At 46.4% G+C, this 21,922-nt stretch overlaps 1 protein-coding gene across 11 annotated transcripts in view; it reads left to right on the top strand.

Moving 5' to 3' along the window:
* CUX1 (cut like homeobox 1) overlaps nucleotides 1–21,922 on the top strand; it is a 364,039-nt gene that overhangs the window by 290,348 nt on the left and 51,769 nt on the right. For 5 of the 11 annotated variants that reach the window (XM_060259658.1, XM_060259659.1, XM_060259663.1 and 2 more), the window contains 3 exons: nucleotides 8,926–9,228; nucleotides 14,612–14,674; nucleotides 20,715–20,903. The exons of 2 other annotated variants lie outside the window; for them this stretch is intronic. In XM_060259658.1, the coding sequence (XP_060115641.1) occupies nucleotides 8,926–9,228; nucleotides 14,612–14,674; nucleotides 20,715–20,903 (555 nt within the window). The remainder of the gene's footprint in view (nucleotides 1–8,925; nucleotides 9,229–14,611; nucleotides 14,675–20,714; nucleotides 20,904–21,922) is intronic. 4 more of the 11 variants (XM_060259669.1, XM_060259664.1, XM_060259665.1 and 1 more) reach the window with 1 other exon arrangement.

Below are 21,922 nucleotides of genomic sequence, written 5' to 3'. Positions count from 1 at the left end.
TTCATATGATGAACTGCAATTCCTCCATGCCTCTAGCTGCTGTCTGAGCTGATGTGATGTCACAGAATGTTCATAGAGACTCCAACTGCAGAGGCGAAATCACTCATTGAATGTTCATCATCACCCATTTGGAGGGAATTTGGATTTAACGCTAAAGGAGTAAACGGCATAGGCAGCTGCACTCATGCATTCCAAGTGCAATTTTGAACAGGATTGTGGGGGTGGATTCTGAAGCGCTTAGAAGAAAGTCAGTTTGGCAGGGGGGAGAGCTTATGCAGGGCCTCTCACAACAAGAAGGAGTTTGCTTCGGGAGACTAAGGATATTGCTGCGGATCTAGAGCAAGCCCAAATGGCCCTGTAGTTTGGACCCAGCTAGCATCAGAGATGATTACACTGGGGCCTTAGATAGGCTTGTTCTTGGCCTCCAGGACAAACAGTCTTCCTTCCACAGTTAATTGGAAATCAGATAATGTTCTTCAATGGTGGAATTTCCACTATGTCAGGTCTATGACTATCTTCAATAATAACAACTCCCCATTTCTGCAGGATTAGCATTTATTGTAAGACAGGATAGTACCACTGGCAAAGCCAGTGGCGAAATTAAGGCGGTTCACAGGTGAGTTAATATATATTATTGTTAATGTAAGCCGTTACGTGCGCGACTTATTTTCTGGCGCGAGATAAGTTCAAAGCACTAAATTATTACAAAGCAGACATTCTCACACTACATTAGTCGTTAGCAAAACACTCTTAACAGATAGTGATGGCCTTGATGGTTAGACAGTGTTAGAGGGCCTCAATACTTCCGTTTTCCCAGTAAGCACAGCAGGTGTTTTAACCCAGAGCAGAAAAATGCAATAAAATGGCAAGGGATCTTGACAGGAAGGACCGATCTGCTCTAGTTGGAAAGCAGAGTAACCAAGAACCAAGGGAGCCCACATGGCGAACATCCAAGGCAAGAGAAAGAAAATGGGTGCAAGGAGGGAATTCTTAGCAGCGTCCAGTGGCAGGAAGGCAAGTCGAACTGGTATCGTGAATCAAACAAACCAGCCAAACCTTTAATTGCAGGACTGTGTACTCCTTTCGTGTGTTGCCATTTATCTGATGCCCTGACCTCGTTAGCCCAGGCTAGCCTGATCCCATCAGCTGTCAGAAGCTAAACAGTATTCGCATGGGAGACCTCCAAGGAAAACCAGGATTGTTACGCAGAGGCAGGCATTGTCAAACCACCTCTGAAGTCTCGTGCTTTGAAAACCCAGCGGGGTTGCTATAAGTCAGCTGCGACTTGACGGCACTTTCCTCCACCACCACCACCACCACCACCACACACATACCTGATGGCATAGTTTATCATTTCATTTGGGCCCGCCTTTGTTATGATAGACAAACATTGATCAAGCGTTAATTAAGCCAAGAGGAGCTCTCGGGCCACGCAACGAGAAAGGCAGTAATGGCACCAGCTGTGTCATGGACAGTTGTGAGGGATTTGGTTTGTGAAGCAGAATACACTCCCACCCTCCCCAGCAGTCCAGTGGCTGCAGAAGAGAGTACACCACCCCGCAATATGGAATTTGGCCATCTCTAGCCCAGGCTAGCCCGATCTGATCAGATCTTGGAAACTAAGCAAGGTCAGCGCTGGTTAGTATTTGGATGAAGACCACCAAGGAAGTCCAGGGTAGTTATGCAGAGCCAGGCAGTGGCAAACCATCTCTGGATGTCTCTTATCTTGAAAATCCCAAGGGGTCGCAGTAAGTTGTCTGGGACTTGATAGCCAAAAGAAACCATAGCATCACTTCCTCTTTTGGAATGCACAAACCATTTTTCTCGCTTGAAAAAAGAGGTGCCCTCTATCTAAGCACGCTTTCGATAATATCATCTTGGAATCCCTTGGAAGCTTATTGTGGCTTGCCATTAAATTAACACGGCCCATCTGAACATGTTGCCGATAGATAATTGTCAGATTGACTGCAGATTTCCGTAAGCACAGTTGAGAAAGGCGACAGTTTTATGAAGGTGGCTGCTTTTGGTCGTTCCAGCCGCATTGCTTTTGTGTGTGTCTTCCTTTATTCTCCCCTGCAAACACACATACCCATACTGTGAGTATTATTGTCTGTATAGGGCTTGCGCTGCACGGTCAAGAGAATTGCCTAGAAAATTCACAGCTGCTGTCATTGTCCGAGATTTCTTTAAGCTGGCACCGGGGACGGAATGAGAAGGAGAGCTCCAACCGGCACACAGCCGTTTTTATTAACCAGGCAGCCGTCGTTCTGACCTTGCTGTGGGTTAAAGGACGCGGATCTGAGGAGAAATCTGTTTATCATGTGCGGAATTCATGCCATCCCTGACAGTGTACAGTGAACAAGATGGATGATCTGCCAAATTGGTCCCTCGCATGGGTGCATCAGGGCAAATTTACAGTACAGCTTCTTCGGCTGCTCCAGTACAAAAATAACATTTGGTTGGGCCTTGGATGCAGCTGCACAGTGACCTGGGGCTAAGCAGAGAGAAGAAATTAGATCTGTGGTGTCCTTATTGCCTTAAAGATTACATGAGGACTGAGGTGGCTCTTTTTAATATGTCTTTCTCTTCTGCATCTTTCATAAGCCTCCCTCCCTTCATTTAAAAAAAACAATGAAATGCAATTACTTGAACTGAGAGAAGCCATTGTGGGAATGTCAGAGCACCTTTTTTCCTACATACAGTGTAGCGTTTTCTTTTAAAAACGAGGGTCAGTGATTTTTGTTAAATAGCTTTGGTTTGTTACAGTGGTTCTTATTCACTTTACCTACTGCATTGTTGCACTCACTCAGTACTGTTCAGGAGAGGGGCTTTGCACCTCCAAGGAACAATACAGGGAAGGTTGTGCTGGATCCCACATGCAGAAGGGAGGGAAGAGGGGAGCACGGGAGGTCATGCACTTCAAAGGTGTCCTGGGAAACTTGAGATCCATTTCAAGCTTTATCAAGGGCTCATCAGTGACAACATAGGCAGCGGCAGATGGGTCAAAACTTCCAAGGACAATGCCGTGTCCACCACTTCTAAGACCCTCTTGAACCTAGAAGGCTTCCCAGAATCCAACCAGGCGAAATCAGAGCAGACAACAAAAAGTACTACTTTACACAATCCATAATTAGCTTGTGGAACTCAGTGTCACAGGATGTAACGATGGCTGCTAGTCTAAGCCAGTCGCCATTCACCGTTTTGTGGCAGTGCATTTTGCAAGATAACTGAGTGAAGAAGTTCTTCCTCCTGTCTGTCCCAGATCTAGTGTTCATCAGGTGACTCTGAATGGAAGTGGTAGGGGAGGAGGGAAAAAAGGTATATTGCTTTTCTGTAGACTTTGTTGTTGTTCAGTCACGCAGTCAAGTCCGACTCTTTGCGACCCCGTGGACAAAGTCACGCCAGGCCCTCCTGTCTTCCACCATCCTCTGAAGTCTGCTCAAATTCGTGTTTGTTACATCAGTGACACTGTCCAGACATCTCATCTTTTGCTGTCCCCTTCTTCTTTTGCCTTCTGTCTTTCCCAGCATCAGGATCTTCTCCAGTGAGTGCTCCCTTCTCATTTAGTGGCCAAAGTATTTGAGCTTCAGCTTCAGCATCTGTAGACTACATGTGGTTTATAAGCCCATATAATGTGCTCTCTCCACTTTAATCATCTTCTAATCTTAAAAGTGTTTTTTTAAGCCCCACGTTGGGACTTGTGTGTGAATCCTACCCCCCTCTGTTTTCGAACACTGTAGAATGCAGCAGAATCCTTTCTGTCATCTTATTGTTTTTCATTTTGAAGCCTGCTTTTCTGATATGGGTTCCTGCGGTGGCTGAGAATGATAAAAATACATCTTCAAAGCTCATGAAACTTTTAAAATATATACACACACACACACACACACAGCTAAAGACCCTTTAGCAACAGTAAAAATTAACAGTGAAGCAGAACGCTGGCTTTAGTAGATGATCAGGTTTCATAACATGTGGAATACAAAGGACTTCAGGTGGCCTCTCAAGTCAAGAACAGATCTAGCTCGGCCTGATCAGCAACCACTACAGGCAGGTGGGAGTGGATGGGGGCTTCTTTTTACTGCCTCACCTAGCCAGAGAATGGGACAACTGGGGAAGGAGGTCCATCCTTGCAGTGACCAGTGACTCAAGCTTTGTTCAGATCTTCACTGTTGTCATTTTTAGAGCAGCCTCTACCAAAACTGTGTTGAAATTAGAGGCTGCTGCTCGTCCAGAGGACAGGGCTCTCCTTCCTCTCTCATAGCTCAGGGAAAGGCACGTAGAGCTAGAAGAAGAAGAGGAGATTGGATTTATACCCCACCCATCACTTGAAGTCTCAGAATGGTTTACAATCTCCTTTCCCTTCCTCTCCCCACAACAGACACTCTCTGAGGTTGGTGGGGCCAAGAGAGCTCTAACAGAAACTGCTCTTGAGAAGAACAGCTCTGAGAAAGTTATGACTGACCCAAGGTCACATCAGCAGCTGCAAATGGAGGAGTGGAGAATCAAACCCGGTTCTCCCAGATTAGAATCCACGTACTTAACCACTACACCAAATTGGCTCTCAGTGGCTGCTCTCTTCTCCAGCATTCCAAAACATAGAGAGGGTTGCAAATAGCTCTTCCCTCTTTGGGAGCTGGAACCCATAAGCCAGTCGAAAGTGCCATTCTATATATTATTATCTTAAGGCGATTGACCTATGGGCTTGTCCTAGGATTACAGATACAGTGACAATACCTGTTGAGGCGAGAGTGAGATCTGTCATTTGCTGTTCCTGCTGCTGCTGTGTCCGTTGCCATTTTCAGCTTCCACACAAAACCAGCCCTATTTCCACCTATTAGTGCAAAGCAAACATCTCTTGTCATCAGCCAGAGACGGGTGCTTTGGTTTTCTAACATGTGCGTCTGTAAGCCTCAGTGTGCCATCCACACGACTTCCCCAACACAAGCATTGATCCTTTTGGGAGGGGGGGAATTGTGTAAAGTGACCCTTGGCATCCATAGGCAGCATTGCAAGAAGCTGTCGTCTGAGCAAAGGAGGACAAGCCAAGGATATTTCTGGTCATTTATTTCAGCACGTTATGTATTTCATTACTTACCCAAAGCCTACGGCATGCGGCTGAGAATAAAGGAGACATAGCAATGCCTCCACTGAAAGCCTTTGCTTGCGCCCGTTGAGAGGACAGGCAAGGCATAGCAGGGAAGCTGCTATTTGAGGGTAGAACTGGGCCCTGGAGCGCTCCTGCCTGAGATAAGGGGTGGAGCACCTGCTTTGCATACAGAAGGCCTCAAGTTTCAGTCCCTTCCCCTGGGTCTTTAGAGTGCATCTCTGGAAAGAGGGGATGAGGACAGGCTGTAGCATTGCCAGGTCCACCCCCCTGTCCACCAGCAGAGGGTGGGGAGGCAGAGTTGCCAGATTCAGGTTGGAAAACTTCTGGAGATTTGGGGATGGAGGATAGGAGCCTCCGTGGGGTACAATGTTGTGGAGTCCACCCTCCAAAGCATCCATTTTCTCCAAGGGAACTGATCTTTGTAGTCTGGAGATGAGCTGTAATTCCAGGGGATCCCCTGGTCCCACCTGGAGGCTGGCATCCCTCACACATGCACATGCGAACCAATCTCATACATGTGCACAAGTCCCAGCACACTGTCTTCCTTCAGCCATCAATAACTCTCCAGGGATCAAATGTTGCTGGAAGTATTTGCTTTGCAGCTGCTCTTTATAACAGCAAGGTCTGTTTTAGGACTGGCCTTTTTTTTCCTCGTGCATTGCGGTCAGATTAATGTTGGAAAGGGAGTGTTCATCAGTGTATAATGGGTTGTCCGGGGGGCTCACAGGCTTCTAACCAACGGTTGTTGGTTTTGACAGTCTGTGCATTACAAACACAGTAGTGTGTGTGTCCCTGTGAAATGTTGGAGGGTATGAAGCACTACTACTTTAACAGCATCACAGTTCTGGAATTGACTTTCTCACACACACACACATCAAGAGGCAGCAACTTTCTAAAGATCATTCAGCCCTTTGCAGGAACCAGACAGTGTCTTGGGACGTCAGTGAATTTCAAAGGAACATATGTACAGACTGGAAGCAGGAATAGGAAGGTTGATCGTGTACTGGGATTTTGTAAATAATAAAAAACCCCTCTTTCCTGTTGCTGCTTAATGAGAAATTCCTTTTGCAATTGCTTTTCCATCTCCTACACCATTTTTGTGCTAAGTTGTCACAAATTAACACATTGACACATCCTTTGTTTGACAGCTAAAGATCACGTATTTATTAAACAACAATAAGTAATTGTGTCAGGCGTGACCTTAAACCCAGGGTCAAAAGCCACCTGCTGTGCAGTCATAAAGAGATGTCCAATCAGACAAACAAGCAAATAACATCACAGCCTTCTCAGCGTCTAATTGCAAAGCTTTCTGGGAGTTACCACAAAGATGGCTGCTGGCTTCTGTACACTCAAACAGGGAGATTTCTCTGTCACCCCATATCATTGTCCCCTGCCTGCCAGTGGAAGCTTTTGTTTGACATTCACTTACTCTTATTAGCCCTCCTCCTTGTTTGTGTGTTTTTATGCATTCATTGATTTTATTTAATTATCTTAAATGAGAGAGGGAGAGAGAGAAGGGAGGGAGGGAGAGAGGGATGGATGGATGGATTTATACCCTGCCTTCACTTGGAATCTCAGAGTGGTTCACAATCTCCCTCCCTTCCTCTCCTCACAACGGACACCGTGTGAGGTAGATGGGGCTGAGAGAGCTCTGAGAGAATAGCTCTGAGAGAACTGGGACTTGCCCAAGGTCACCCAGCCAGCTGCATATGGAGGAGTGAGGAATCAAACCCGATTCTCCAGATTAGAGTCCAGTGGACGGACGGACGGACAGACAGACATTTATTTATTTATTTATTTATTTGAGATTTATATCCCGCCCTTCCCACGAATGGCTCAGGGCGGCTTCCATCTAGATAGATAGATAGATAGATTTTAAATGGTGTTTTAATGATCAAAATATTCGCCACCTTGGGGACACTAAGATGGGTGAAAGGGCTGCATAGAGGTGTTTTAAGTAAGCACATATATTAAGTGGCAGAACATAAGTTCTAGGAAATGTGGATCTGCCACTGTTAGAGGCAGCCCTGTGTCAAGTTTCTCTGTCTAATGTATGTAGTGTTCTCTAGGTCTTGGGGTCATTCCACAGCACTATATCATTGATTACTGCTAGCAGGGACTGGGAAAATACTTAACACAATAAACATAAAGGGAAGAACTTAACAGCTGTTGTTTTCAGCAGCACCCCCATGTTTCTCCTAAAGTGCCATTCTATAAACGATGGAAATTTGCAGGTACTTTGTGACAATTTTTCAAAAATATTTTTTTTTTCAGATTCACCTGATAGCATGTAGATGATACATAATCTCAGGCCAGATTAAGCTTTTAATTTTTGTACCAGTTTGCTGGCATGTTGCATTTGATCTCTTGCTGGCAGTTTGAAAATGGCACTGAGAGTGTTGCCATGGAAAATCCTTCCTGAGGGTTGCCACGTTCAGCCCTTTGAAGCAGGGTTTGGGTCCCTTCGCCACTGTCAGTTTGGAGAGAAGGGAGCAGGTTACCTACGATGCAGTAGGCTGCTCGCATGAGGTTTGGCGTAAATGGCAGCTCAGGATGTTTCTGGAGCAGTAGCCCTGTGAGTCTACTGTAGCAACAGGGGGACAAAGCCCAGTGGTAACTTAAAGACTGGCAACATTTATCCCAGTGTGAACTTTCATGACTCAGAGTTCACTTCTTCGAATACAAAGAAGAGGAAATATTATTCCACATATTTGTAGGGGAAATTATAGAGTGGAGAGAAGGAAGGTGTGGGGAAATCAAGAGGGGCTTGGTGTGAATGCCATCATCAATCTTTCAAGTGTGATTCTTTATGTAAGGGGCCAGAATAGATTTGGTTGTTACATAATGGATGATGAAAACGGTCAGAGGTTCCAGCCTCTCCCATGTGTGGTACAGATAAACAAAAAGTATAATTAAGTAGGAAAATTGCAACTAATTGAGGAAGATGTAGTCTGAAGCATAAAGTAATTATTGACTATCCCAGAAGAGTTATAGTATGCTAATAAGAACCAATGGGCCCTGGCTCTTATTAACATACTAAAAACTGGGACCAGTTGAGCTATTAGAAATCATACTGAGTAAGGAGACTCAAGTCTCTGTTAAAACGAGGATGAGAGGTAGTGTGTAGTTTCTTGATGAGTTCTAATTTCAGCACTTTCACATTGTATATTCCCTTTGAAGTTTTTTGTAGAGCAGTGACTTTCAGATTAGCAACTGTATGTCCAGGAAGTTTAAAATGTTCCCTTGCTGGTTTTTGAATGTTATGATTTCTATGTCAGATTTGTATGCATTGATTCTCTTACAGCTACCAATGAGTTTGTCCAATAGAGATAGTAGAAGAGCATTGCTAGTGCATGATGGAATATATAAGATTGGATTAGGTGGTGTTCAAGTGGGTGAGCCCAAAATGGTGTAGCTGAAGTTATTAGGTCCCCTAATAGCACTGCCTCAGCTATGCAGGCAGCTCAGTCTGTTGCAGGGTTTAGTCCCTGCATTCCTGTCTCCATTGGGTGGTCCGCTGTTGTTGGTGAGAAGGTGCTTTAGCTAAGGTTGGGGGACAGGAAGCATCAGCCCCTCCATCTCTGGGGGTTATAGGAAGGGACACGGTTTGTATTTTGCGTGCATGTCAATTTCATCATTGTTACTGCTAGCTAAAGCATCTTGTGTAACTGGGCTGGGAAAGACACATGTTGTATAGGCAAATGGTGTGACTCCCTTTCTCGTAAAATAAAGAAGGAATCTAGAAGGAAAGCTTTGGTGAACAAGAATTTTGCTAAACACCCGTCTCATCTCTTCCCCTCCCCCCTACTGATTTTCAGAAAGCACCCCAAAGACTTCGGCCAGTTGCAGTCCTGCTCCGGAGTCCCCTATGAGTTCCAGTGAATCTGTGAAAAGCCTGACAGAGCTGGTCCAGCAACCCTGCCCCACCATAGAGACAAATAAGGATGGCAAGCTGCAAGAATCGAGTGAGCCCTCAGCTTCCGATTCCCAATCCACCACACCATTGCCCATCTCCGGACATTCATCACTCAGCATACAGGAACTAGTCGCCATGTCACCGGAACTGGACACCTACGGCATCACCAAGAGGGTTAAAGAAGTGCTCACAGACAACAATCTTGGTAAATTTCTTCTCACTGTTTCTGAGTATTGCAGGGGAGCGGCTTTTAAAATCGTTCTCCCCCACGCCTTGTTGGGAACAGGAACATGCTTAACAGTCCGGGCATATTCTTGTTTACTCAAAGGTAAATCCCTGTGATTTCAGTGGGGCTTACTCCAAAGTAAGTACACTTAGGATTGCAGCATTAGGCAGTCTTCAGCACCTGGTTGTGGACAAAGTGATCTTGGAAACCATCTAAGTCACCTAAATGAAGAAACTTAACATGTAGGCAATTAGTAAGATTTGCTCCCTGAACCAGGTTGTAGAAATTCCATATGTCTCTGGTATGATGACTGGTTTTGTGTGTTTATTTAAATGTAGATAGCTGAAGACTTCCAAAGCAGCTTCTACATAAAAACAAGGTCTGTAAACAGTTCAGTCAGTTACCACCCATAAAAGCAAAAACAGGTCAGTTGCTGAAACTGGCATAAAACAAAACAACACCATAAAGGAAGAAGACGACATTGGATTTGTATTCTGCCCTCCACTTTGAGTCTCAGAGTGGCTCACAATTTCCTTTACCTCCCCCACCCCCCACAACAGACACCCTGTGAGATAGGTGGGGCTGAGAGAGCTCTCTCAGAAGTTGCCCTTTCAAGGAGAACTCTGTGAGAGCTAGAGGTTTATTTGTAGCAGCAACTCCTTTGCATATTAGGCCACACACCTGTGATGTAGCTAGTCCTCCTGGAGCTTATAGAAGGCCCTGCACTAAGAGCCCTGTAAGCTCTTGGAGGATTAGCTACATCACGGGGATGTGGCCTAATATGCAAAGGAGTTCCTGCTACAAAAAAACCCCTAGTGAGAGCTATGGCTGACCCAATGCCATTCCAGCAGCTGCAAGTGGAGGAGTGGGGAATCAAACCCAGTTCTCCCAGATGAGAGTCCAACACTTAACCAACACCAGACTGGCTTTCGGAGTGTGGGGGGGTGGCTCAACAAAACAAAAACCTTGACTGGCAGCAAAACTATAAAAAACACCGGGCAGGTAGCTGTGGGGAGGAGCAGAAAAGGCCCTGTCTCTGGTAGCTGCCCACTTCAGCTCTAAAGTGGAGGCTCTCAGAGAAGGGTATCTGCGGAAGCACTTAATTGCCAGGCATTGTATTGGAGTGCCCTGCTCCCATTAAATTTTAAATTAAAAATGATGCCAAGAAGTAGTTTATTGTCTCAACATCACCCCTCCCAAAGTGACATAGAAACAAATCAAGAATCCCTAATTATGCATCATATATATATATAATTATATATATATATAATTGTGTTAAATCAAACTGGTGGGCTGTGAGTTCCAAACTGGATCACGCTGAAGCCTGATGGCTCATACTAACAACTCTGTCATCACATTTATTGCTCAAGTGGCGTGTTGTTATAAAATGAGAAGTTAGGAAAGGCACAGATTTAAAAGTGGGAACAGTTTATGGTTAAAAGTGGGTCCCCAGTCTTTAAAAATGACAACAATCACAATAAAGGTTGTTATATTGGCCAAAGAAGCAAATCCAACAATGCAGAGATTGGAGGTTTAAGCGAGGTCTAAGATGGAACAGCTGTCAAAAGGCCCTTGTGATGCTTCCATAATGGGGAAAAAGAAGGCGTGGAGGTCAAGAAGATACATTTACCAACAAAGGGAAGATGGGCAAAATGGCAAAGTGCCCCAAAATGGTAGCATGGCCCCAGGTGAGCAGAAAGTGAGTAGTGTCTATGAGAGCATCTCATTCCTCTGTTTCCTCTATTGAAAGGAAAAAGTATATCCTACCTTTCTTTTGAAGAATCACATTAGATACTTTCCAGAATAGCCATCAGTTAAACCAGTGCATGTAAATACCCTAGACCTGGCCAGAGCCAACGTTTTCAGTAAAAATACAGCCAATTCAACTCTGCCACCACACTCTTAGCTGCCACCAGTTGGCTGCTGGAATAAAACTCTGTAGAAAGCACACAGGAATAGAGCCCTGCACACATCCTGGGGCAGTCAGTTCCATTGACTAAGACTGCCATACAAAAATGTTAAGGCCCCACTGAGTCCAAGTGTAGGGTTGCTAGGTCCCCCCAGCCACCTGTGGGGGGGGTAGGGCTGCTGGCTTCAGGTTGGGAGACTCCTGGAGATTTGAGAGTGGAGCCTGGGGAGGACAGGGAACTCAGTGGGGTACTATTGACTTAGAGTCCACCCTCCAAAGCATCTATTTTCTCCAGAGGAGCTGATCTCTGTAGTCTGGAGATGAGCTGTCATTCTGGGGAATCCCCAGCCCCACCCCCCCACCCCCGGCAGACTGGCATCCCCTGCCAAGCGAGCTGCACTGATGGGGGGCACAGTCAAGAGGAGATGCTCAGAGGACAGTAACTGGTACATGGGTTCATATTGCGGAGTCCAGGTGCATCCACAGGTTCCTTTGGAGGGCATTGGATTGTGCTGTTAGAGGTGGCCCGCTATGTGGCATATTAACGGAGACCTAATCATCGATAGTGGCTCCAGGCAGATGTCCAAATCACGTTACCTTTTCACACTCAAGATTGTTTGTATCTGCGAGTAAAATGTACAGCTTGTTTGCTACTTCCTCGGGACCGAGTTCCATATTGTTCCAGTAAATGTTAAAGTCACCGAATCTTAGGTGGTTGCTAGGATCACATGAGTGCGACCCAGAGCAGCCTCCATGAGCCTAAATTAGCGCATGCTTGCTGTCATGCCGGTACCCACTCAGTGCCATATTAACCCCACAGTTTGGTCACCCAGACGTTGCCAGAGTGGCTTGAAATTCCAGCCTTAGGTGTAGAATCATCAAGTGACCTGCAGTGAAGTCTTAATCTCTGTTGGACTTCCCAAGCCAAGAGAGTTATGTTACCTGGGTTGTAGGTTTGCAGCTGGGGGGCAAAAAGAAACACAAGCCACTTATTTTACTGGCAGCCATTCATACAGGTTGTTTTAGTGAGGTCAAGATAATGGGAACAAGTGGGAAGTTTTGTGAAATCATGTAATAATTTTTGGAACTGTCTTTTTTTTTCATGGCCAAGTAGGGAGCAACATTGAGAAGTTGAAAATGTTATGTTAGTAACTTGAAGCCATGGATTCCCCAGTTCTTTACAAACATTCAAAAGGAGTCAGGGTTGTTTTCCACATATTATCCCTACAATAATGCCAGCATTATTGATTATGTATGAGACCATGGGAATGGCCAGATAAAGAAGAAGATTTTTGATTGATATCCCGCCCTCCGCTCCAAAGAGTCTCAGAGCAGCTCACAATCTCTTTTACCTTTCTCCCCCACAACAGAGACCCTGTGAGGTGGGTGGGGCTGAGAGGGCTCTCACAGCAGCTGCCCTTTCAAGGACAACCTCTGCCAGAGCTATGGCTGACCCATTTCAGCAGGTGCAAGTGGAGGAGTGGGGAATCAAACCCGGTTCTCCCAGATAAGAGTCCACACACTTAACCACTACACCAAACTGGCACCAAACATATTTGGCATAAGATCCCGAGGGGTAGCCATGTTAGTCTGTTGCAGTAAAATGAAATAGGAGTCCAGCGGCACCTTAAAGAACAACAAGCCTTATTCCAGCTTGAGCTTTCTTGAGTCACTCCATGTGTCGAATGAAATGAGCTCTGTCTCGTGAATACCCACGATGAAATAAATGTTTGTCACACCTTCAAGAAGTCTTTATCGTGCTGCCAGGCTTATTTTTAAATTTTGTATCAACAGACATGCATAGCCATGCTGCAGACTTTCTGTGCCACTTAGCAAAACTGCCTTTTAGAACTCTGATAGCACAGCATAGTTGCTCTTACCGTGATAAACCCAGGTATAAATTGGATTTAGGGGCACTACCTTGAAAAAATACAAAGTTGGGGAGTAAAGAAAACACGGCTATCAGTTTAGTATCCCTTCTCTGTATCGAGAGTTCATTTGCCGGTCACCACTAGGGTTGCCACATCCCTTCTGGCAACTGGGGGGGGGGCTTACCAGGAGGGGAAGGGGGCCCAGGGAAGGTCACTGATTATGTAGCAGTGTCACTTCCGATGCACACAGGAAGTGATGACATTACACTGTGGTGTCCAGGCAGCACTCTGGTGTTTGGCCAAAAACTCTTGTAAAAATAGCCTCTACCATAGAGTTTTTGCCCAAATGGTAGATTGTCAACTAGATGTCACCAGCATAATGATGTCACTCTCTGTGCTCACCAGAAGTGACATTGTCGTATTGCTGGGGGCATCATCTGAGCCTTCCTCTTTCTCCTGATAAGCCCCCCGCCAGTCAGTTGATCAGTGGTAGGGAACAGGGCCTGGCAGGAGGGCAACCCCCCTCCACTGGGGAGTGGGGTGCTGGGAACCCCAGTCACCACAAAGCTTTCATTACCTTCAGGACTCCTCTTGGTTAGCACAGTCAGTTCAAAAGCTCCCCCTCCACCTTCTAACGAGTGAAAGACTTCTGCTTTTCAGCTCCTAGAATCATTTCCCTACACATGGTCAGCTACAGAACACAGAACTGTGACCCTTTTGCACTGAAGAGTACTGTTTGCTACATTTCCCACACTTTTGAAAACTTTAGGACGGTTCTCCCAACCCTGCTAGAATGCGTAACTTTGAGCCACCAAAGGTGATGGAACTCTTTACGATACAAGGGTGGATCTCCCCTCCTGCCTTTCTGTTGGGTCTTGCATAGCCAAAAGAGGGGCGGGGGCTCCTGCCAGGGCTCATAGGTCTTCGTACGCGTTGTCGTTGCATGCTATATGCAGGGACGCTGGTTTACTGACGGTCATTCTGCAACCAGGAAAGCCAAAAGCAGCAAAAAGTGCGCAGTGTGCAGAATCAATTTACTCAGATTTTGCATTATGCAAATACTCAATTGACTTGGTGGATGTAAACTCACTTAAACATCGAGGGGTGCGTAAGTGATTTAAGACAGCGCTGCCTGTAGGTACTCCAAATTGCAAGCTGATGTAGTAAAAAAAGTTCTAGGGGAGAGGGATTGGGGAACTCGGGATACACTGGTGAACCACAGTTAGGGACAGGGAGCTGTCGAATAATCTGTTCCTCCCCATCCAAATAGAGACCCTCTTTTAGAAGATGCCACCTTTGCTTTTTCAAGGTTTTTTTTTCAGGCCCGTGAGGGCTAGAAATTTAAATTTTTTTAATTATAAAAAAAAAAAATGCAAGCACAATCTGTAAGCTTCTCTGGGTTCCACACCAGAAGCCACATTTCTCAGGGCGTTCAGAGTGTGCAGAAAACCAGGGTCCCTGATTCTGTCTCCTGGGCTCCGGGAGGAACCTTTAAAAGTACTTTTATTTACTCGTGTTCTGATGTCACTTTTTACATAAATCTTTTTTTCCCCCCCCCTCCATGATTTTTGTTTCTCTACAGCGTGGCTGACAAGCCTAAAACGCAGCAGAAGAGGCAAGAAATGTACCCCAAACCTTGCATTAGGTGTGGAACTACGTTTCAGTTTTCCTTTTTGCCCTCTGTTTTGTTAAATTTCTAGCCTGCCGAGGGGCTCGGGGACCCCTTCTTTGGGGTCTCATGTTCGTCTATATCTGTCTCAGCCCAGTTCCCTGGCAATCACTTGAGGCTCATCCTTCATTTTTTCCCCCCCGTGATAGGCCATTGTGTCAGAATCCCATGGCTCAGTAACGGAGACTGTGGTCGGCAAGGCTCCCCACGCTTCCTGCAGCATGCACTCTGATTATTTTCTTTCACACAAGGCAGCCTTCATTGGCATATATAAGAATATAAGATAGAAGGTTGGCCAGGTTACATATTAAAAGAATACATACCGGTAATCCATACAGATAAAATTAGGATTACTAGATAAAAACAAAGTAGCAACATAGTAAAACCTGATACATAGTACTGCTTATCAGGACAAGCAACCATAGCTTTGGGGGAAAAAAATTGCTACTAATTCTGTTATTTCCGGATCAGAATTATCAAGCAAGAAAAGCACCTTAAAATCATCAGAGGTCTCTAAAATTTGGGCCGATGTGGGGTATAAAAGATCCCGGCAGGACACCAAGTAGAGAGGACACTGGAGAAGAACATGGGCGACAGTCTCAACACAACCCATCTTACAGGGACAGCACCTACTTGAATAGGGAGTCCCTTGGAATCTGCCAAATAAAATGGCTGACGGAAGGGCATTGAATCTGGCCAAGGAAAAGGCTCTGTGCAATCACAATAATCATAAAAATAAACAAGCTGTCTGATTTTGGGGAGATCAGGTAAATTGTGGGTGTGCCATTCTGTGCCCTTGCAGGTCATGGATTAGTTAACCTGTAGGCTTGTTCTCCCAGACCTCTTTGGTCTGGCCTCAGTGATCAGGTTCTAGAAGTGGGTCTCCAGGACAGCTACATTACAGTGTAGCTGCACCATTGGGATGTTTTAAAACCGCCAGAGTTTTTCCTAGGTTTGGAAGGTGGACTTGGTGGCAATTATATCCCATTGAAGTCCCTCCCCTCCCCAAACCCTCCTCAGACGCCACCCCCACAATCTCTAGGTATTTCCCAACCTAGAGCTGGCAGCCCTAATTTCCTAACTTGTCCGGTAGAAGCCAGGAAGGGAAATAAAGTTGCAGGACAAGCTTAACGTGGCCACAGCTGCCTCGACTGGTGAGCATCTGTGGTGCCACAAAGCAAACCTTTGTGTTGTTGGCAGTTAAAGTTCTGTGGCCAGGCGATCCAGGTTCTTCAGCAAGAAAAAAAAGCTCTGGTTTGTGGCCAGCAGGAAGTATGTAGCTAGCACACATTTTGACTGATTTCTTTCACTTTCCATAATTTTGTTCTGCAAGTTCCACTACGGGGGAGGGGGGAGCTATACCTAACCAATGGAGACGTTACTGGTTCACACATCTTGTGTGAGTTCCAGGCAGACTTTGCCCCCATGCTTTGAAACATATTTTGGAGTCAGAAGGCCTCTATTTAATGAAAGCTCCTTTCCCCCTGGATACTGATGGATCCCATGATAGTGTGGCCTAAGCACAGGCCTGCCTGTAAGCTACACAGGTGCACAGGTGGAAGCTCACATAAAAGGGTCTCTGAAGGATAAGCCTCCTCCTTTCTAAGAACTGCACTTCAAATTACATTGGGGAATCTGTGGCCAGGTCTCCAGATGCATGTTTTAGAAACAGCATCTAACTCGGTTGCCATGGGCCTGTTCTGCTGGTGGAAGCACTTCCCCCTGATACAACAGGCCATTCTGGGAGCAGAAGAACCCCCATTGTTTAAGACACCAGAGTTTAGTACGGTAGATCCATGACACGCAACCCGCCAGATTGGAGATGGTATTATTTTCCTGATTTGTTTCCCCACAGAAAATAGCCCCCTGAGCTGTTACTAGCCCAAGCAGGGGAGAAAGACTAGTATGGGTCTGTCTTGTCTTTTCTTTCTAGGACTGTGGTAATAGTAGTTTTGGGAAGAGGCAGAGTTTTATCAGGGGCCTGGCATGGCAGGGGTTACGCTTCTCCAGTCCCAATGCTGTGGCCTGTGACCTAACATGAGATACAGGCATGGATCCTTAATGTACCATGCAAGTTGTCCCTGACCCTAGCAAGGCCAGCCAGCTACACGTGCAGACAGAGAAGAGGTTACTCTGTTTTTGCTAGGGAAAGTCCCCCCCCCCCCCGAAAGGACAGCTGGACCACTGGCATTTATGCCAAGGGGCGGACCACCTTGATTGGGTGTTTTTATTGTTTCACCAAGAGCCGCACGGCACAGAGTGGTAAAGCTGCAGTACTGCAGTCGGAGCCCTCTACTCACGACCTGAGTTAGAGCCCAGCGGAAGCTGGTTCAGGTAGCCAGCTCCAGGTTGACTCAGCCTTCCATCCTTCCGAGGTCGGTCAAATGAGTACCCAGCTTGCTGGAGGGAAAGTGTAGATGACTGGGGAAGGCAATGGCAAACCACCCCGTAAAAAGTCTGCCGTGAAAACGTTGTGAAAGCGACGTCACCCCAGAGTCGAAAAAGACTGGTGCTTGCACAGGACTACCTTTTACCTTTTTATTGTTTCACCAAGCTGCAGGATTGGGAGAGAGCCTCCACGACCTGAGAAGATCCTCCCATTTTATTCTTGCATTAGCCAGGGCAGAATAGATTAACCAACCAAGTTGATGGGGCTGTCCCAAGAACCGTGGATCGTAGTCTGTACATTGCAGAAAGGGGGTGGGTTTAGCAGGCCATTCAGTAGGATAGCCCAGGTGAAAGTTCCTCAGTACTAGTGGCATTGGAACTGGATGTGAAGCCCAAAAGTGCCTTCCCAAAGGAATATGCTCATTCCTCAGAAACATCCTAACCCCAACCCTTTAAAGTCCACTTGCGCCGAGAGTTTTCAAAACACTTGCAGCAGAAACGATCTGCACTTTGTCCCAGAGGCTCTGGCGTGAGCACAGCTGAGCAGGAGGTGGGGGGGAGCGTCGGGGTCATTGATTGAATGGTTTCGATTAGCTTAATGGAACGGAGCTGTTACAGGGCCTTCCGCTGTATGGCTTGAGCAGCTGCCGCATGCTCTTGAGTGGTGAGGGCCGGCTGCGGAAAGCGCAGGCTGGAAATCGTTTCAATCTGCCGCTGGTCCGCGTTTCCATTATCTCCGTTGTAAGGTCCTCACCTTCGGCGGCAGGAAATGCTTCCAGCTGCGGAGAATCAATCCCTGAATTTCCCAGTGAAAAAAAAAAACACCCTGAAATTCAGCGTCTCCCCCTCCCCCCCCCTTGAAAAGCATCAGAGGGAAGTCACAAGCATCCAGATAATTAGAAGCACAGGTTAATGGGGGTGAAGCGGAGAACTCATTTGGATGTAAATGTTTTGCCGGGGTCTCCAAGGTTTGAACCAGGAACCTTGTGGAGTGAAGTCTGAGACCACGGGCTAGTGACCTGCCAAATGTGAGTGTGCTTTGGGTCAAAAGGGAAGTAGAGGTGTGCAATGGAAACCCTGCAGTTGGCAAACAGTGTGCCAGGCTTTTGGATTGGTTAAGCTATGAACTTTAGGATTCTGACCAATGTTCCCTCTAAGCTGCAGAGTCTTGTGAGCAACAATTCTACTTTGCGAGCTACTGGCATTCAAGTTGTGAGCTGCTGCATCAATTAGTGTGCTCTGGGGCCATTTTTCCTGAGTTAAGGCAAAAAGGCGTGAGCTGGAGGCTAAAAATCTGTGAGCTAGCTCACACTAACTCAGCTTAGAGGGATCACTGATTCTGACCTTGTCTGCTCCCTTTCTGTCTGCCATAGAGTTGCCATAAATCAGGATTATCTACTTTTTAGCCAGGTTCAGGATGTGCCTCCTATTAGCTGGCACAGATTTCCAGATTTCTTTTTTTTAAGTTTACAGCTTTTCTGGTTGACCCAGAGACGCAGGTGAGCAGGTGGTATTCTGGCCAGTTGTTAAGTGAGAAATAAGTTGTGGCCAATGAGGGAGTCATAGTAATGGCTGACATGCGTGCTCTGTCAGGGAAGAGAATCTCTTGTCTGGATAGAAAGCCAGGAGCAAACCCCACACAGCAGAGGAATAGGTTTTTTGGCTTTCGCTGTCAAGTCGCAGCCAACTTACGGCGACCCTGTAGGGTTTTCAAGGCAAGAGACGTTCAGAGGTGGTTTGCCATTGCCTGCCTCTGTGTCACAGCTCTGGACTTCCTTGGTGGTCTCCAAGGCTTTTTTTGAGCAGGAACACACAGGAACGCAGTTCCGGCTGGCTTGGCATGAGGGGGTGTGGCCTAATATGCAAATGAGTCCATGCTGGGCTTTTTCTACAAAAATCCCTGTGTGGAACAATGGTGACATTAGGAGGCATGGCCTAATATGCAAATGAGTTCCTGCTGGGCTTTTTCTACAAGAAAAGCACCGGTGGTCTCTCATCCAAGTACTGACCAGGGCTAACCTTGCTTACCTTCCGAGATCTAATGAAATTGGGCTAGACTGGGCTGTCTGGGGCAAAGAGGAGTGGCATTGGATTCCCCCCTCCCCCAGCATGGAAGAGTTACCAGTTTCTCTCTGTGTTTTTGTTTGTATGCGTTTTGGATAAAGTCGTCACATCAAGATGGCCCCATGTGCTGAGATCGCTGTGAGGATTTCTTGCACAACTGCAGTTTTTTTTAAAAAAAATAATTTCCTTGCGAGGAAATTTCATATCCACAGAGGGGTATTGCACCACACCAAAACAGCAGTGGGAAACATTCCCTTGCAGTGGTTTCTCCTGATTACAAATGGTTGTGTGCGTGAGGCTGGCGTATGGTTAGATAAATATGGACTGCTAGATACAGCCATTCTCTGCAGGAGCGGGAAGAGGCAGATTCAAATTGGAAAAACCATATTGGTCTGCAAAATGCTTTAGGCTCCCTAAGGGCAACCCAAGCAAAACAGTTAACACCGTTCATTACTGCCTCGGGATAGGGGTACAGGTGATGCTGAGAGGTCCAAAGGCTACTGCCAGCACTCCAATGTTCCCTCTAAGCTGCAGAGTCTTGTGAGCAAAAATTCTACTCCATGAGCTACTGGCATTGACGTTGTGAGCTACTGCATAAATTATTGTGCTCTTGGTTCATCCTTCCTAAACTAAGACAAAAATGTGTGAGCTGGAGGCTAAAAATCTGGGAGCTAGCTCACGCTAACTCAGCTTAGAGGGAACACCGCTCAGCACCAGTCCCCAGGTTATAAAGGATGATCAGCAGACCTCTGGACAGAACCGTCTCGAGGTTGCAAGTCTGATTTTTGAATGCTTCCACAATATTTTTTAAAAACACCTTCATGTAGAAAAATAGCACATGGGGGGGGAGGTTCCCCATTGCCCTCTCCATGCTGTGCTGATTTACTAAATGAAAGAGGAAGGGCTACGAGGAGAGAGCATTCAACAGTATTGCACACACAAGAGTGTCTAAAGCAGGTAGAGTCTAGAATTTTACCCTCTCATACTTTGGGCCCATCATAAGTCTTATGGAATGGATTTGTACCACCTCTCAAGGCTGCAGGTATAGGATCAATTATTTTTTAAATGCTCCCTTGTATAAAAAGCTGTAAAAACAAGTTGTGATCAAATTTATCTCCTTGATGTGGTGGGATCCCCCCCCCCTTTTATTTTGGGCCATAAGGTGTCATTTTTGTTCATGCATGGAGTTGGATGGGATGTTTTTGCCCCCTACATAGGGGAGCATTCAAAATGGTATCATCCCCCTCTGTGCAGTTTCCTGTGGTATAGTCCACACAGCTGAGCAGTGGTATAGTCCACACAGCCAAGCAGGCCATGTAGAGTCACTCCCAGTGAGGACATAAATGGGATTCCAAGGAATCTGGCACCTTTCCTAGAGACCTCATAATTTTTTTTAGAGTAGCCCATATCACTTCTTTCTGGACCAATCCAACCAGTTTAACTGGTACCACGTGCAAGGACCTTATCCCCCACCCTGACCCTCGGGCTTTTGTTTGCGTCCCCTTTCTCATTATCACACCCATCTTCGGCACCAACTACATTTGAGATTTGCTTCTCTTTGCAGGTCAGCGTCTGTTTGGGGAGACAATCCTGGGGCTCACACAAGGCTCGGTCTCGGACCTGCTGGCTCGTCCCAAGCCCTGGCACAAGCTGAGCTTGAAGGGCCGGGAACCCTTTGTCCGCATGCAGGTGTGGCTGAACGACCCCAACAACGTGGAGAAACTCATGGACATGAAGCGCATGGAGAAGAAAGGTACCTTCCCTTTAGGCACCAGCAAACCTGAGCTTTTGTTTTGCTGTGTGCTTGTGGCATTCCTGAAAAGGGTTTTCTGATACGGGCCAGTTGCAATCTTTTAGGAAGTTTCCCCATTTATGAGCAAGAGCCAGTCTGGTTTAGCCGACTTCTGCCTTCCTTCAATTTTCCTGGTTTTTCTGAGAAAAGAAGTGTTCTTCTGCCTACTAAATGTAACCCTTTTCTGCTTCTGCCAACACCAAAGCTTCATTCATACACAGTTTGTTTGGCATAGAAAAAGATGGAGCATCCAGAGTTCTCTGGGCACATCCCTGATGTGCTGTTTGGTTATCAGTGGCTTCCTGGAGAAACCACTGTTCATTGCGATACCGGTTTGGAAGTTGGGTTTGTAGGCAAGCAAATAGGCCACCTTCTAGGACATGGAGGTATCGACAACACAGTTTTCCTCAGGAACCAGGAGGTCTCTGGTATCATGTGAGCCCAAGGCTCATTCTCATGATTATTCAGCCATCCCAATTTGCACCGGGCGCTGGGCGATGTACAGTGTCCTCTAGACAGAATAAATCATGACAAAGCTTCAATTTTAAGGGCAGGTTTGGGAACTCCAGAAACATAGATCACTAATTATGGCCATGACATTAAAGAGAATGGGCTGGTGGTTCATTAGCAGAGCATCTGCTTTGCTTTTGGAGGATCCCTTGTCCAATCCCTGGCCAATATTTCTGGTTCAAGAATCTTGAATGCTGGGTGGAGGGACAACTTTCCTCTCCCTCGGAGCCAGAACCGAATGGACTCATCATGAGACAGCTTTGTATGCAGTTGACCAGAGACTACCCTTAGGCACAACCAGGTGACAAGTTCTCCAGCTGAAGTGCCCCTTGGAATGAATGGGAGATTCTCAGGGGCACAGTATTACGCTTGTTGGTTTTAGCAGGGCTGGCTCAGGTGGACGTCTCAGCAGTCCGTGGCCTGTTTTTTTCCTGCTGAGGAAGAACAGTAAGAGAACTTACAAGGGAGAG

Source organism: Heteronotia binoei, chromosome 18 (assembly GCF_032191835.1).
Source record: "Heteronotia binoei isolate CCM8104 ecotype False Entrance Well chromosome 18, APGP_CSIRO_Hbin_v1, whole genome shotgun sequence".
NCBI lineage: Eukaryota > Metazoa > Chordata > Lepidosauria > Squamata > Gekkonidae > Heteronotia > Heteronotia binoei.
This window is presented reverse-complemented; position numbering and strand designations above follow the sequence as displayed.